At 44.6% G+C, this 16,279-nt stretch overlaps 1 protein-coding gene across 2 annotated transcripts; it reads left to right on the top strand.

Annotated features, from left to right (window-relative positions):
* The first annotated feature begins 12,785 nt into the window (after nucleotides 1–12,785).
* PRR15 (proline rich 15) lies at nucleotides 12,786–15,997 on the top strand. Of its 2 annotated transcripts, none has more exons than XM_012735889.3 (2): nucleotides 12,786–13,113; nucleotides 14,873–15,997. In XM_012735889.3, exon 2 carries the CDS (start codon nucleotides 15,019–15,021, stop codon nucleotides 15,400–15,402), a length of 384 nt encoding a protein of 127 aa, XP_012591343.1. In that variant the 5' UTR covers nucleotides 12,786–13,113; nucleotides 14,873–15,018; the 3' UTR covers nucleotides 15,403–15,997. The 2 variants fall into 2 exon arrangements, with proteins under 2 accessions (XP_012591343.1, XP_012591342.1); XM_012735888.3 differs by lacking the exon at nucleotides 12,786–13,113 and adding an exon at nucleotides 14,108–14,461.
* The last annotated feature ends 282 nt before the right edge of the window (nucleotides 15,998–16,279 follow it).

Below are 16,279 nucleotides of genomic sequence, written 5' to 3'. Positions count from 1 at the left end.
CTTCTATTACTAATTTCTAAAAATGTCAAATGAAATATAATTAAAAATTTTTTTAACTGCAGAGCTAATCACATAAGAAAGAAAGTGAATCCCAAGATCCCACAGAAAACCCAAATCCAGAATAGGAGATGGTTAAGTTGTAACAGAGTCAACTGCATGGTGGAGCAAGAGGCAATTCTGGCCCAATTTACAACTAAGAGCTTAGTTTTTAATAGAGAATGAGACTTAGGTCAGTAAAAAAAGTGGGTGTGGAACTGAAACCACTGTATAAAGCCAGGACCTTTGAAAAGAACTGCCACCTAGGTAAACAAAGACCAGAAAACACCACCTTCTGAAAAAAAGAATAGGTGGACTTAAAAAAAAAATAGTCTTTCTCCATATGAAATCAAACCTGTAAGCTATGCAGCTTTGAAGTCCAAATTTAGTTAGTAGAGAAACTAACACAGAAATTAGCCCTGAACTCATGATATTCCTGAGTCCTGGCAGAGGAGGTATACACAATAATACAGACTACACAAATTTCACATGGGAAAAAATTAGACCCACTGAAGATAAGCTCACGATTTAAAATCTTTTAGATCTTCAAAGATCTCAAATGAGCAAGAATAAGCAGTTACAATAAATAGTAGAATTAGCCCTCAACAAAGCGAAGGTATTGGAAAAATAATCTAAAATATTGTTAAGGTAAGTACACTCAAAATGGCTAAGGAGATAAACAGGAGAGAAACTACAACACATAAAAATAATAAAACAGATGGAGTTGAATAAAACTTTTGTTATTGTTTTTGTTTTTGTTTTGAGATACAGGGTCTCACTCTGCTACCTAGGCTAGAGTGCAGTGGCATCATTATAGCTCACTGCAACCTCCAACTGCTGGGCTCAAGTAATCCTCTTGTCTCAGCCTCCGAACAACTGGGACTATGGGCACATGCCACCACACCTGGCTAACTTTTATATTTTTTTGTAGGGACAAGGTCTCACTATGCTGCCCAGGCTGGTCTCGAACTCCTGGGCTCAAGCGATCCTCCCACCTCAGCCTCCTAAAATGTTGGGATTATAGGCATGAAAATAACTTTTTAAAAATAGTCAGTGAAACTAAACAGCTAATGAACAGATTAAACAGAAGATAGGCCTTCAGTGAAGAGGTAGATCTGAGGGAAGGAACCAGAAAGCAAGACAGAGGAATCTAACAGAGGGAGTGAGCCAGGAAGGAGTTAGATGTGGGATGCAAGGAAAGGATCTCAGAATCCAGGGGAGGGTGGGGTGGAGCCAAGGGACTCTCTGGAATGAGGGGAAAAAAGAACCCAGGAGGATAGCTATGTACCAGGCATGAAGGGCCAGACCAGAACTGTGTGATGACAGACAGACACCTTGAGGATGCCACTGCTGTGCCTTCTGCTGCCGCACCATCCGATGACACCCTCCACCAGAACAAGGGAGTCCACCAAGAGAGAGGGAGACTTGAAACCCATGAAATAGGGAACCCAACTCAAGGAACTGCCAGGAGAAGGCTGTGCAGCAGGCCGGAGAGAAATCAGTCCAGACTGAAGGAGAAGGAAGGTGTCAGGAGGAACAAGAACCAAGAAAACCAAAATGGAACACGTGCATTATTGATGTGATAGAACTTGTACAAAATTGTGCCAGGAAGCCGTTTGAAGGTGTTGAAAGAATTAGAAATAGGGACAAAGATAAGCAAATTGAAAGGGGGAAAAGAGTATTATTAATTTCAGGAAAAGAACAAAAAAAATAACTAAAGTAAGAAAGTAAATGTACATTTGCACACTGCGTGCTTAGCCGGAATGATATTTGCAAAGGCACACTAATATAAACATGGAATAGTCAATTAAACAAAAGCTGTAATAAAATATTCTCTGGTGAGATTATGGAAGAAGGAGACAGAGTCATGGTGGTATAAGAGAACTGAATCCTTAAATACCATTAGAGGTATTTAATGTACAGAATGTCTAATATTGAGAAATCAAAAGAAAGCACAATACACATATGATTGAGAAATAATGGAAATCTGTAAATGCCAGAAATAAAAAGCCAAAATTGTTGGAAGTGATGGGGGAAGAAGACTGGGGAAGGAATGAGATTTAAAAAAAAAAAACAACAACACCTATAATTTGCTATAAGCCCTTTAATAACATTTGACTTTTAAACTAAGTGCATATGTTACTTTAATAAAATAATAAACAAAATTTTGAAAAGAAACAGTGCCATGTTGTCTGAAATAGCAGAGACATGATGCTCCATTCTTTTCCTCCTGGTATGATTCAGAGATGCAGGTTATATATTAAGATTCCAGGAACTGATGGAGCAGCACATATTAAACATATTCCCTGGCTCGTGTTCTAGCTACAATCTGGTAGTGGCCTTACTTCTAAGGATTATGTCTTGCAATCTTGTTAATCCTTTTCTTGTAACAATTGCTTTCAAGCTTAACTGAGCACACTTCCTCCTGTAACTGCAGGTAATGCAATTTTGGTTCTGAAAGGATAAAGAGCATTCTTGAATCACATACAGAAAACTTCTGTCTGATTTGATTTAATCATTAAGTGTGTTCCTGAAAACAGTTAGATTCATAGCAAATTGTAGTATATCCAATATCCTACAGTAACTTTAAACATCATGTTCTTGGAGGAAAAAATCTTGCCCAACCTACAACAATAACAGTGTTTTTTAAGATCTTCTACCATTACCTTCAAAAAGCACTTAGAATTGATTTGTAGAATTTGTTCACATAATTTTCTCACACAGCCAATGAAAGACATTAGTCAAGGACAAAAGAACATTTACTGAGTGCCTATTATGTGTCAGGCACTGTGCTAGGGCCTTCAATAAATGTATTGTCTACTTTAATTCTGACAACCACTCAGAAAAGTAGATAGTATTATCCCACTTTATGTATAAGGGAATCAGAGTCTAAAAATATTAAGCAATTTTCCCAAAGCCACACAGCTAGTAATTCAAGCCAACCATCAAGCCTTTTCACAAGAATTGTATATAATTACAATTCCTAGATTTAATTTCAGCTTTATCTTGAGTGCCCTGTGATTTCACAGCGCTTTAATACTTAAGCAATCACATGTGACTTAACATTATTCTAAGTGGGAAACTTAGAAGGCAATGACCTAATTAGAATTTTTTAAGCATGCCTATGTCTTTCGATGTAATAGCCTCCATACCAACAAACATTTGTTAACCCGGCGATTAACGAAATGGCAGTGTGAGATTGAGATAGCCATGTTAGAAGAACGCTGTATTAGGGACAGAGTAACTCAGACTGAATCAAAATAACTCCACCACTACGGCCCTGTAACCTTGAACAAATCGCTTCAACTTGCCAAGATAAAACTATAGGACTGCCAGTTCCTATCTCTCAGGGTGGCTCTGATCATTAAAAGTAGAAAGACTATAACAAGGATTCAAAACTTAATATTATTATATTAAGTTATATTATTATATTATATTATTATATATATTATTATATTATAAGGGTTTATAGCTGCAGCTGAAGCAGTTCCTCTCCCTATGTAGATGAAATGACATCAAATGCATATGCTGAATGTTCAGTAAGTGAGAGTAGACAGTTATCGGATTTACCTGTGTTAGCGCTGAGCAGAGACAAGCTCCCAAAACTTTGTGAGCCTCCCCTCAGCCTGAGCCTCAGGAAAGCACCTGTGTCTTAAGGATCGCCAACTATGTACGTTTGACATTGGCCTTGATACAGGTGAGGGAGCCAACAGATTTACTTCCTGCATCATGTTACCCTTCCATCAGATACCCACCTTCTGCCTGTGCACCTTTGATGTAATGTGCTGACACATCAACACACCACAAGGGAGAAAATGTAGCCTGGCAAACGGTGCAGAACCAAATCAACACTTTGAAAAGGGCCAGTAACAATAGCAGACAATAGGTCACCTTTCAAAGGAGCTAGGCTACCCCAGCCCTGACCTGGAACCAAGCGACCAGCTAGCTAGAGAACATTACCTGGGAGGGGAACACATGACTTGTATTACATCAGTGATTTTCTAACACATGATAAAGTTGAACTATCTTTGTTTCTTGCGAGAGTCCAGATGTTTTGTGGAGGCTTGTTCCAAGATTTCATGTCCTCCAGATCATTCATTTATTCCCTAAGTACAATATTTAATAAAAGTCTCAACAGCCATTCTCTGGTATTATTTTATTACACCCCATCTGTATCCACCTGACTCCATCTCCTTCAAGGTATTATAACATGACAGTGTTCTTCCAACATGGTAACAGTGAAAACAAAAACTTATCAGATACCCGGTCTACTTTTTTAAAGAAAATCAAGTTATTATCACATGTAATGGCAAAGGTGATTGTATTTCATTGCCACTTTTATTACATTTCTTTTTACAAGTCAGTCATATTATAATCAGCAAAGCACTCATATTTATGCATTCCATGGTGACTCATGCAACAACACTGAACTATTATTGCTGGGCACCATGCCAGGTGCTAAAGATTCACTAGTGGCATGTCTCAGTAATCACAGAGAGACACATAGCACAGTGCTTAGTTAGGTCCTGGACTCAGAAGCCAGTCTTCTTGGGGTCAGATGCTGGTTCTGATACTTCCCAGCTGGGTGAGCTTAGGAGGGTAACTTAAGTTCTTAGTGTCTCAGTTTCTTCATCTATAATAATAGTAGTGCCTATTTTACAGGGCTTTTAGGAAGATTAAATGAGTTAATGTTTAGATTGTGTTTATATAGTTTATTAGGGACCTGCACCTGATACATAGGAAAGATCATGTAAAGAATCATTAAATAAAATGGAATTTACTTTTTAGTAAGGGAGTCAGATAGAAAAAAACATAAATAAATAAGAAAATTATTTATTTAGTCAAGGGGACAAACACAACAGCAAGCAAACCATTTACAACATAATTAATTAAAATACACCCATTTCTGTCAGTGGCAGTCTAGGTTATTTGGATGAATTCTCCCACTGAAAACAATTGAGAACAAAAACAACTTCAATTTTGATAGACCTCTAGAGCAAAAGGGACTGAATTATAGGCCTAGGGTTCACTTAAAGCAGAGAGATTGATAGAAGATTGATTGATCCCCTTGTTAAATATAGATCCCAAAGAGACGATGGCTTCCAAATCAGGGTATGGGCAAACCAGAAGTAAACTATACCCGTATCCCCCCCCCCATAGGTCTGCATGAAGAGTTATGTTACTTTGGCACAGAAAACAACTAGGGGAGAGAGGGAGGGAAAAAAATGAATGGACTTGTCGCTGGGTGTGGCTATGAGCCAGTAGTGCTCATACAGAGCCACTGTTTTGTTGCCCAAAAACCTCAAGCCATGAACTTTATTTAAAGTGCTCCTGTCTGGTAACTTCCTTATTTTATTGAAAATCCTTTCTACAGTAAGACATATTTGTCTTTGCCCTTAAGTTTTTCTAGAAAATTCTTAAGGAAAATGAGAAACACACAATAATATCCAAGAATCCCAAGAAAAAAGACCCTATAAGTGGAAACTGGAAGAAAAAACAGATGAAAGAAGCAGATCTTCAAAGACTTCAAATATTTGAATTATCAGCCAGATAATACAAAACAACTATGTTCATTATGTTTAAAGAAGAAAGCACAAGTTTAAAAATATCTTCAAGGAATAGAAAACTATTAATAATGTCCTAACATATTTGAATTAAAACTAAATAGAACATTTAGAAAAGAAAAAGACAATTGAAATGTATAAATTAATGAGAAGATTTAATAGCTGTTGAAATACAGCAGGAGAGAGAATTGTGATATAGATCAGAAAGAATTATCTAGAATGTATCACAGAGGGCAAAAATGAGAAATATGGGGTAGGTTAAGAAGCATAGTGGGATAGACTGAGAAGGTGTCACAAAAGTTTAATTGCAATTCCAGAAACAATAAAAGAGAGAATGGGGCAGATACTATGTTTGAATAGATAATGGCTGAGAATTTTCTAAAACTGGATTAAGATGCATATAATTCCAATACTTTATTTACTTAGACACATCACTGTGATACTAAAGGCAAAGAGAAAAATCTTACTAGCAGCAGAGGGGAACGAGGACCAGTTACCTTCAAAAGAGGGACAGATCGACAGCTGACTTCTCAACAGAAATGATGAAAGGTAAAAGACAGTGAAATAACATACATTCGGTGGGCTAAAAGAAAATAACCGCCAACCTAAAATTCTATACGCAACAAAAATACCTGCCAGAGTTAGGACAAAATATCAGACAAAAACTAAAAGAGTTTGCCATCAGAAGGTCCTCACTGAAAGAAAATCTAAAGAGCGTATTTCAGAAGAAAGTACTCCCAGATAGAAAGTATGAGACGCAAGAAGGAACAAACCCCAAAAATAGAATAAATGTAAATCTTTGACTGAATGAGACAACGACCACCACCTTAATGAAATATCCGTGCTATGGAAGTACAATATGGCTTAGGTAGGGGTGAGGGGATTGTCACAGAAGTTTTCATTGGTGGTGACAGAGGTCACTGTGGCTGTAGGGCAGAGACTGATGGAAGACAGGAACGAGGTGGTCTTTATCCAATGTGCAAGGGGCACCGTTGTGGGATGGTAAGCAGGGAGATGATTTTTAAATAATTCCTCTGGGCACTATAAAATGCAAGATGAAGCAGGTGAAGAGTGGGTAGAGGGTTTCCAGTTAGGTTGTTCTGGATCATAGATGGTTGCCTTCTTGCCACGTCTTCACATGGGGGAGGGGTGAGGGAGCTCTCAGAGGTCTGTGTTATGAGGGCACTAATTCTAACCACGAGGGCTCAGTCCTCATGGCTTAATCATCTCCTAAAGGCACCACCTTCAAATATTAATACAATTGCACTGGAAATTAGATTTCGACATATGAATTTTGGGAGGACATAAACATTTAGTCTATGGCAGCGTCCTCCTCAGTTCCTCCCTCGGCTCACTGTCATAGCCAGTGTGTCTCCAAGCCTGTCGACTTTATCTCCTAAATGGCTCTCACATCCATCTACCACCCTTCATTTCTGTTGTTCCTCCATGCTTCCAACTATCATCTCAATTGGAACTACAAAAACAACCTAACTGGAAACCCTCTACCCACTCTTCACCTACTTCATCTTGCATTTTATGGGCTCCCACCAGACACCAAATCTGGCAGTACCTTAATCTTGGATTTCCCAGCCTCCAGAACTCTGAGAAAGAAATTTCTGTTGTTTATAAATCACTTAGTCTATATATTTTATTATAACAGCCCAACAAATCAAGACAAACACCTTGGTTCCTGGTTTGCACTGTGGCATATAATGCCAGTCCCTTAGAGGATTCTGGAATAAGGGCAGGTAATGGAAATGAGAGACAACATGATGTTGGGAGATCCCATTTTACACGTATGTAGCTTGATGCACCTTTAAGATAGCCAAGCAGCAATGTCGAAGAACTGGTTAAATACTCAGGCCTGCAATTCTGAGAAGCCTGAGTTTAAGATACAAATGTAAGCAAGAGTCATCTTCACAGAAATGGCACCTGAAGCCAAGGGTATGGCAAGCGTGATCAGACTTACGATGGAACCTCAAGAAATCTAACACTATAAAGTATTTAGAAGCTCAAGCTCTATAAACAGTCAGATGGCCTGATTTTGGCTCTACTGACCACAAGCTGTTTTGCCCTCTGTGAGTACCGTTTACATCCTCTGCAAAATACCTAGTAGTTGCTGTGAGGATGAAATGAGATGGTACACGGAAAGCACCTGTCATGGTATCTATCTCATAGTGACAGCTCAAAATACGTTGGCTCTATTGATAACACAGCAGAGAAGAGGTGGATAGACTGGGAAAGAAGACAAAGATGCAGCAGCCAGAGAGAAAAAGAAGAAAAATCAGAACAATGAATGTTTGAAGGAAGAGTCAGCGGTGTCGATGTTGCAGATAGCTCAAACAGACGAGGACTGATAAAGGTCCTCTAAATCCAGGGACCTTAGAGAAGCCACGTTAGCGGGAGAGGTTGGCAGATACAAGATGGGAGTGTGTTAGGGTGAGAAAATGGAGACAGCAAGTATAGAAGACACATCTGAGAGTTGGACAAAGAAAGGGAGAATAAAAATAGGTTCCTAGTGAGAAGGGGAAGGCGGGCCAAGGAGTGCTGGTACTAGAAGAAAGAGACACAGAAGGATTTCTGCCACTGCTCTCCTATGGAATGGCTGACTCGGAGGCAGTGAGTTCCGCATCACCAGTACTGTGCACACAGAAACTGCACGAGCACTTGTTGAAGGAGTGCGAACAGAGAGGCTGATGACTTCCAAACCTACGATTCAGTCAAAGGGACTAGGGGTGGGGAGTCAGGAAGAGTTGGCTTGTGCTGACTGAGTTACAGAGAAAGGTTACAGAGTTTGCATTGAGCAAACCAGCATTGCTTAGGGCAAGTAGTTCCCAGGGAAAATGTGTAGAACTGAAATGATTAGTAATGTTTTGTGACTATAAGTTTTGAACTTCTAGATTCTTGTCAATCTAATTTGGATTCCAATTTCATGCATAGATGTGATCTACACTCCTTAAAAGTTTATAAACAAAATGCAACAATACTGATACAACATTGAGCTAAATGAAAGCCGTAGTGGAAGTGAATTGGTCTCAACCTATGCGTGAATGAGCAGTAAGGTTTGACGTTACTATTCCAACAATATTGGACCATTTAAAACAAATAGGCAAAGTAAAGAAGCTGGATAGATGGGTACTGCATGAATTAAATGAGTATCAGAAGAGAAATCGTCTTGAAGCTTGCATTTCTTTGCTGTCACGACATAAAGATGAATCATTTCTACACCATATTGTTACATGTGATGAAAAATGGATTCTTTTTGACAAATACAAGCATTTGGCACAACGGTTGGATAAAGATGAAGTGCTGAAATACAGTCTTAAGACCAAATAAATATTCATCCAAAAATGCTAATGGTGTCAGTTTGGTGGTGCAGCGCTGCTATTTTCCACTACAACTTCATGAAACCTCATCAATCAATTACAGCAGATGTCTACTGCAACCAATTGGATGAAATGATGAGGATGTTTGTGATTAAGCAGCTGAGATTGGTCAATAGAGAGCAACAGGCCAATCCTCTTGCAAAACCACATGTTGCAAAAAACAATGCTGCTCAAACTACAGAAGCTGGACTTGGAAGCTCTTGTCGTCCACCGTATGCACCAGACCTTGCCCCAACTACCACTTCGGCTCAACAAGCTGTGGAAAACTCCTTTCACAATTTCATCTCCACTCACTCTCCAGGCTTCTTCGCTGCTGGCATAAACAAGCTACTGTTAAGATGGCAAAACTGTGGCAAAAGTTTAGGCACATACTTTGATTAATTGTACTGCTTCTTGTTTGAGATATAATAAACTATACTTCTGATTTGAAATCGGACATTTCATATTTAATAACCTAATGGAATCAAATGACATGGTTCCCGGATCAACAGTTATAGAACACAACTATATTTGTAACACTAGCCCTGTGTATGTGTACGCATGTGTGTTCTCACATGGGGATGGTAATGAAAATTTTTATAGATTAAATCAAACAAATTTTATTGATCAAATGTTATAGATTAAATCATTTTGTTCTAGATGCAAAAAAGTGGAGGAAAAATCTTAATTGTTTTGATATAAAACTCTGGCTTTAAAAATCAAATTATTATGATGTCTCAAATAATCTGATGAACATTGCCTTTTGGACTTAACCCAGCATGTTCATCTATGCACTACAAATACTTCTTTATTCATTCCCTTAACTCTAAGCCTTTTCAATGAGTCTGCTTTATTTTATAGATATATTCTTTGCCTCTAAAAGCTTTCCTATCACTTAAACATTTCACTAAATCTTTCTTCTGTGAAGAACTTTTCAAATTGGTCAAAAAAAATGTGACAACACTACCTTTTTTCCCTTATGAACTATATCATTTTTTCCTATAAATATAATAGTCTGTATAGGGTAGGAATGCATTTGGCTGCAAGTAACAGAGAGTGTTTTTAAATCTGTGGTTAAATCATAAGGACATGTGTCATCTCATTGAGCTAGAAGTCTGCAGGCAGGTGGCCACAGGGTTCTTTCAGGGGCTCAAAGATACCGTCAAGAACCCAGGCACTTTCCACACTCCTGTGCCATCACCCTTAGCCACATTGCTTTTTATTCCCATGCCTGTTGCCTCACTGTTGGAAGATGGCTGCTGCAACACCAGACATAACATTCTCACACCGCGCTTAAACGCAAGAATCAAGAATGTGGCAAAAGATGTTCTTCTCTCAGAGGGTTCTGGAGAAGAAGCATTTTCAGAAGTCTTCCTTACAGATTCCTAAGACAAAATTGGATCACACAGCCACTCCTAGTGACAAAGAAGGCTGTGAAAGTATTTCCCTTTAAGCTTCTAGTCAAACTCAGTCTCCTCTTTTGTATGAATTAAATAAAATAGTGTCCTGTTGATTCTACCACCAACATCCCTTTTGCACCCATCTAATTCTCTTCACATAACCCTGCCCAGTGCCACCTCTGTGCTACAACCAACGGGATACCCCGCTTGACTATACCCAGCAGTTCCAGTTTCCCCAGTTGCCCCACTCTGTCCCTCTACCATCCACTCTTTCCAGCTACAGTGACATTTAAATGCAAATCTTATCACCTTACCCCTCTTCAACCGATGATATCCCTGAATGATCCGGTCACACCCACCCTCCAGCTTCATCTCTGGGGGCTCTTCAGCTCACTCTCCTCTCTGGGATCACACCGGCTGGCTCTTTCGGTAAGACCCTCAACTCCTTCACACCTCCAGGCAGTTGCGTGTTCTATTCCTTCACCCATCACCCACCTCAGCTAATTCCTCCTCAACTTTTATGTCTCCACTTACCTGTCTTCACTGCAAGCAAGGGTTATTTATAAGGTGTCGTCATTAAATCAATGATGCATGACAGAAACATTCGAAGTTGTTGAATATAAATGGGGAAGGAGATGTGATGTAAGAGAATCAATTTTTTTAAAAAAAAATTCAATAGTGAGTAGAGGTCTATTTATTAAGAAAATGCTGGTCCCGTTGTTAAAATCTCATTCAATGAGAAGTTGTTTGGCAATGCTGATTTTCTTTTCCTACAATTTTTCCTTCTTTTACCCATAGAGTCAACAAGCAATGTAAGAACCCAGCTCCATAACTTCCCAGTAGTGATGACACCTCGGACAAAGGTGGTCCTCCACAAGTCCATTTCTTCACCTGTAAAGTATTGGCACTGTGATGAATTGTCCCATTCTCCCCTCAAAGTCGGTGGCCTGTCTTTGTTCAATTCTGGTGCTGTGACTGAATGTTTATGCTTTAAAACTAATCCCAAGAAATATATAAAAATGCATGACTTTCAGATACACACTGCTGTGCATAGCCTAAAACTAAGAAGTTAATCATAAAAAGTATTCATATTTTTTTCTTCCCTCATGGCATTGAAATACTCTCTAAAAATTATTTCTGCTAATTCTATATTGCAAGATATTTGAATTAGGCTGTCTTTCACTACTTTTATACTGCAGGAAGTCCTCAGAACCAAGATGCTCAGACCTCAGTCACTCCAGACCCAGTCTTTCAGAGGAGTTATGCTTGCATATGAGCTCACAGAACATTTTTAAATAGTTCTTTGGAAAAGAAGAGCACCCTAGGAGTTGAAGCAAGCGGCGCCTCTGCTTTCATTAGTGAAAATGCCCTGTGCCCATACCTTGCTGTCGAATGAATAAAAAGCACCGAAATGTGACCAGGAGCAAAGGCCTCCTGAACCTTGACACAATGCCCGATTCACTTTCTGCAGTGGCTCAGAGCTGGATTTCCACTCCGCTGGTGGGGTGGCTGTCTATGGACTTCCAGACCTGAAAGAGGGCAATCCACACCTTCACTTAGCCACGCTAAGAGCCCAAGACTGGCACAGTATAACGTGGTGGCTAAGGCCGAGGACGCTGGAGTCAGACCTCCTGAGTTCCAGCTCTGCTCTGCCTTGTACCAGACGGGCAACCCTGAGAAACCATCTAACTTGCTGCGGTGGCGTTTCCTCATCTGCAAAGTGAGCATGCTAATAGTACCTACCTCCTAGGGGTGCCATGAGGAGTATGTGAATTAATCCACAGAAAGCGCTCCAACAACGCCAGGCCGGCACACAGCGAGCGTGTGAACAATGTCGCAGCCTTTTAACTAGGGAGCCCGAAACATTCAAACATTTTGCCCGGGTGGGAGTTAGTTCTCGTGAGTTACAAAACTTGGGGTCCCGGTACCCAGAAAGCAGGCGAGGGGGGAAGAAATCTGGCAGGGCAGAGCGAGAGCTGCGGCGACATTCACCCAGCGGAGCCCGTCTACAGCCTCGGTCTCCTGGTCTCGGGTCTCCACCGTTTCTTCTGGCGGAGTCAGTCGGGGGAGCAGCGCAGCCCAGCTTTTCTCCAATCAGGCACCTCAAGGCTGGCGCCACGTCTGCGACCTGATCCAATCTCGTCCCCTGGAGGGCGGGAACTCGAAGTTCCTACCTGCACCTGTGGCTGCGGTGGCCGCCTCCTGGGTTATTTTCTTTTCCTCCCCCCGCTGCCCCGGGGTTCTGGTTTCTCGAATCACTTGGCAAACAACCAGCAGGTGGGCAGATGCTCTTTCCCGTTCCTACGGCGGCGTAGGAAGGGCCAGTGCTCCAGGGTGAGCAGCCGGGCTCCCATCTCTCGGCGGCTCCCAGGCGGTGCAAGCAGGGGAGAGGGACGCGCCGGAGAATGAAAGGCTGCTAACCGGGAGAGCCTGCCGGGCCATTCACCTGGGGGCGGCGGGCCCGGCAGCCCCTCGTCTCGGCGCCTCCGACCCGAACAGACAGCGCTGCGAGCCCCTGGCTGCGCCGCTGGGCGCAGAAGTTGGAGGTGCCCGGGGAGACCAGCGGCAGCACTTGGTTTAGCTGGGCTGCGGAGATTGCGACTGGTCCACTCCCCAGAAGCCAGATCTCTCCGAGTCCGCGCCGAGGGACGCCGCGCCCCGGCTTCCAGGTTGACCCGAGCGCGCCCCCTTTGTGCTCTCGGCCGCGATCTCCGCGCCGGGCCCCGGGGTCCTGGGAAGCCCGAGCAGGTGAGCGACTGGGGGTGGTTCTGCGTCCGCCAAGACAGAGCCTGGCTCCGGTTTGTCACCCTGGGGTGCCTCTGAGTCCCCCGTCTCCCGGTACCCTAGGAGAAACAGCAAGCCACAGGCGCTCCAGAACTGCGTTGCCCGTACACTGGCGGGTTTTGCCATCTTTTCCTTGCGCAATTCACACGAAGCTCTTACGTGCGCACAAAGTTGATAATCGTGGAGAAGAAAGTGTAGGTTAGAGGAGAGAGAGCAGCACCGGGACATCGTACCACCACCATCAGTAAATAGCGTGGCGTGGGGGTGGGGGTGCTTTTACGATCTGCAACGTAAGAGGGAATAGGACGTTTGCAAACCCAAGTGCCAGTCGTGCCCGAGGGTGCGGGTGCCTTTTGTACCGAAAGAACTTTTGAGTATTTTTTTCTCTTAATTGTTTTCAAGTCGCAACCCGAGTGTGTCCTCGGGGCGTCCGGGGAAGAGCGGGTGCCGCGGTTTCGGGGCTCAGCCGAGGCCGCCGCGCCGCCTGCCGTGGGCGCTCAGCCTTCCTCTCCCCGGCGGGTCCGGGAGGGGAACCTCCGACGGCCGACTCCGCCGAAGTTTCCTCCGGGTCGCGCTCGCCAATCCCCAGAGCGCCCGGCGCGTGGGCTGGGACGGGGCAGAGCGGAAACCGGGAAGCGAGCCGCGGCGCGGGCGCAGCTGCGCCTTCCTGGTGGCAGCTCCCACTGGGCCTGGCGCAGAAAGTGGGCAGGCTCGCTTACAGCGCTGGCACCTAGGGGCTCGTAAGCAGCCTTTCCGCTCCGCAGAGCGGGTGTTAAAAGCTTGGGGAAGAAGCAAATTGTTTGGAAGTTCCTGTGTACATTCTCCCTCCTTTGGAGGAGGGAATTGCACAAGGAAAAAAACAGACGCCTTTAATTTGTAGCTAAAATCTCGAGAGTTGCGTCGTGCAAACAGACTCGGTGCATATTTTAATAAAGAACTAAGGGAAGAGGCCGTTTGCACTTGGCTCATCTCCACCGTCAGCTGGGGGTGGCTTCGCAAAGACGTAAGATTGGCGTCCGGGGAATAAAAGGAAGAGTAGGACGGCGGTTTCCAAGGGAAGTTAAGTCTAGACATGCTTCTCCGAAAGTCACAAGGCAGAAGTGGTTAAAGGGAGAATTTAAAAGAAGCCAGCACGAGCTTGTCCCTCTCGCGTACCGGGATGTAAATTCTCTGAAGCATCTCACAGAAAAGGATGCCGCGACGGAAGTCTATGGAGGAAACTCTCTGGGGGAAATTTCGCGATTGTGCGTGGTCTGCACCCATTGTGTGCCCCTAGAGAGGACGCGCTGGGTTCCGAGCGCCCTCCTCCCAGGTGCTCATCCGAAGGGGGACCGTTACGGATGGCCGGGTGGGTCACGCTCGGGCGTCTGTGTACAGTCAGGCAGTGTGGACAGGCTGGGCCACTTTCTCTCTGGAGCCAGGTTGGTGCAGACGACCGCGAACATCCCCTGGGCGCCCCTGCTGCGGGGCCACCGCACTCCCCGGGAGGCGAGGCAAAGGTTGAGGTCGGGGAGTTCAAGGCTCGGCTGAAGACCAGGTGGTGGCGCCCTGGAGGCCACTGGTCCAGCCGCACCCCCGGGGGCGCGGCGGTGCTACGCTCGGGGCTCCAATCCCTGCGCCCCGGCGGACCCGGTGCCAGGCGGAGCGCAGGGGAGGACTCGGGATTCGGGGCACGTGACTCCGACCAACCCGGGTGGTAACTCAGTTTTGTTTTCTTCCCCAGCACAGGGCGCTGCCTCGGCACCCACGCCGCGGCCCGCGCGGGGGAAGCCGGGGAAGGGTGGCGTGAACGGCCGAGACCACGCAGGGAGAGGGGCCGCCTCCGCCGAGTCCCTGCCCCGCCGGGGCGCGCCGGGCCCTCGGCCGGCCATGGCCGACAGCGGCGGCACGGGCAGCTCCGGCCCCTGGTGGAAATCGTTCGCCAACAGCAGGAAGAAAAGCAAGGAAGCCACGGCGGGGGCGCAGCCTGCGGCCCAGCCCGCCCCCGGGGAGCCCGCGCCGCCCAGCCCGGACTGGACTAGCAGCTCCCGGGAGAACCAGCACCCCAATCTCCTCGGGGGCGCCGGCGAGCCCCCCAAGCCAGACAGGTTGTGCGGGGAGAAATCGGGCAACAGCCGCCGCAATTTGAAGATCTCGCGCTCGGGCCGCTTTAAGGAGAAGAGGAAAGTGCGCGCCACGCTGCTCCCGGAGGGGGTCAGGTCGCCGGAGGAGGAGGGGGGCTTCCCTGGGGACCCCCAAGAGGACAAGCAATAGCCCAGCGCTCCAGAACTCTCTTCCCGCCGCTGCTCCCCCGACCTCTAGTTCTGAACCCGCAACTGCTGACCCACTACTGTATTTGGTGTCTGATCCCACCAAATTCAGAATATTCACACAATGCCTCCGTGATTTTTTTTCTGGAAATTGAAGTGTCCGTTGAGTTTTCAATATTTCATGACTCAAGGATGAGTTAAATATTTATTTGTGGTAAGAGAAGATACCTGCCGCTGAGGAGGTTGGCATAATTAATTTTTTCAAAAAGCTGTTCTGGGGCCTCGGCTCCTGGCTCGAGTCACCAGTGGGAGCGAGAAGGGTCCCTCTCTCAGAGGTGGTAACTCCACTTCAACTCCGCAGCCCCTCAAGTTTGGAAGGCACCCTCTTATTCAGGACTCCGTGGGAAGCAAATCACATTTTTAATGCCTGAAAAATGCACTTTAGGGGTCCTTCCGTAGACTCACACCTTAAGTGAAGGGGTGCGGGAGAGAAGCATTAAGTAGAAGCGTTTTAAAGTAAGGCAGGGTTGCTTTTAATGTGGAACTACAAAACTGTACCGCCTGTTTTAGTGTGGGCTATTAAAATTATTGCACTGTGAGACTTCAGGTGACTTGTATTTTTTTTCCATTCCAAGACCATCATACTTAAAGCAGGCATGCAAATTCTAAGGTGACAGAGTTAATCATTGGCCACACAGCATAACAGCTACTATTGGAAAACTGCAGGGAAGAGAACATTTCTAGAAACCAGCAACACCCAGACTGGAACCAGTTAGCCAGATACTCCTATTTATTGGTACCAAATTCAAGGAAGGGAGACAGAGGGACTAATTCATTATTCCTGGACTCTTCTTTTACTTCAGTGCATTTTCATAGAGTAC

Source organism: Microcebus murinus, chromosome 9, assembly GCF_040939455.1.
Source record: "Microcebus murinus isolate Inina chromosome 9, M.murinus_Inina_mat1.0, whole genome shotgun sequence".
NCBI lineage: Eukaryota > Metazoa > Chordata > Mammalia > Primates > Cheirogaleidae > Microcebus > Microcebus murinus.
The sequence above is the reverse complement of the archived record's forward strand: the minus strand, read 5'-3'. Positions and strand labels throughout refer to the sequence as shown.

Bases quoted from the DNA above. Each gene is read 5' to 3' on its own strand.
- PRR15 (XM_012735889.3), top strand. From the start codon at position 15,019: ATGGCCGACAGCGGCGGCACGGGCAGCTCCGGCCCCTGGTGGAAATCG.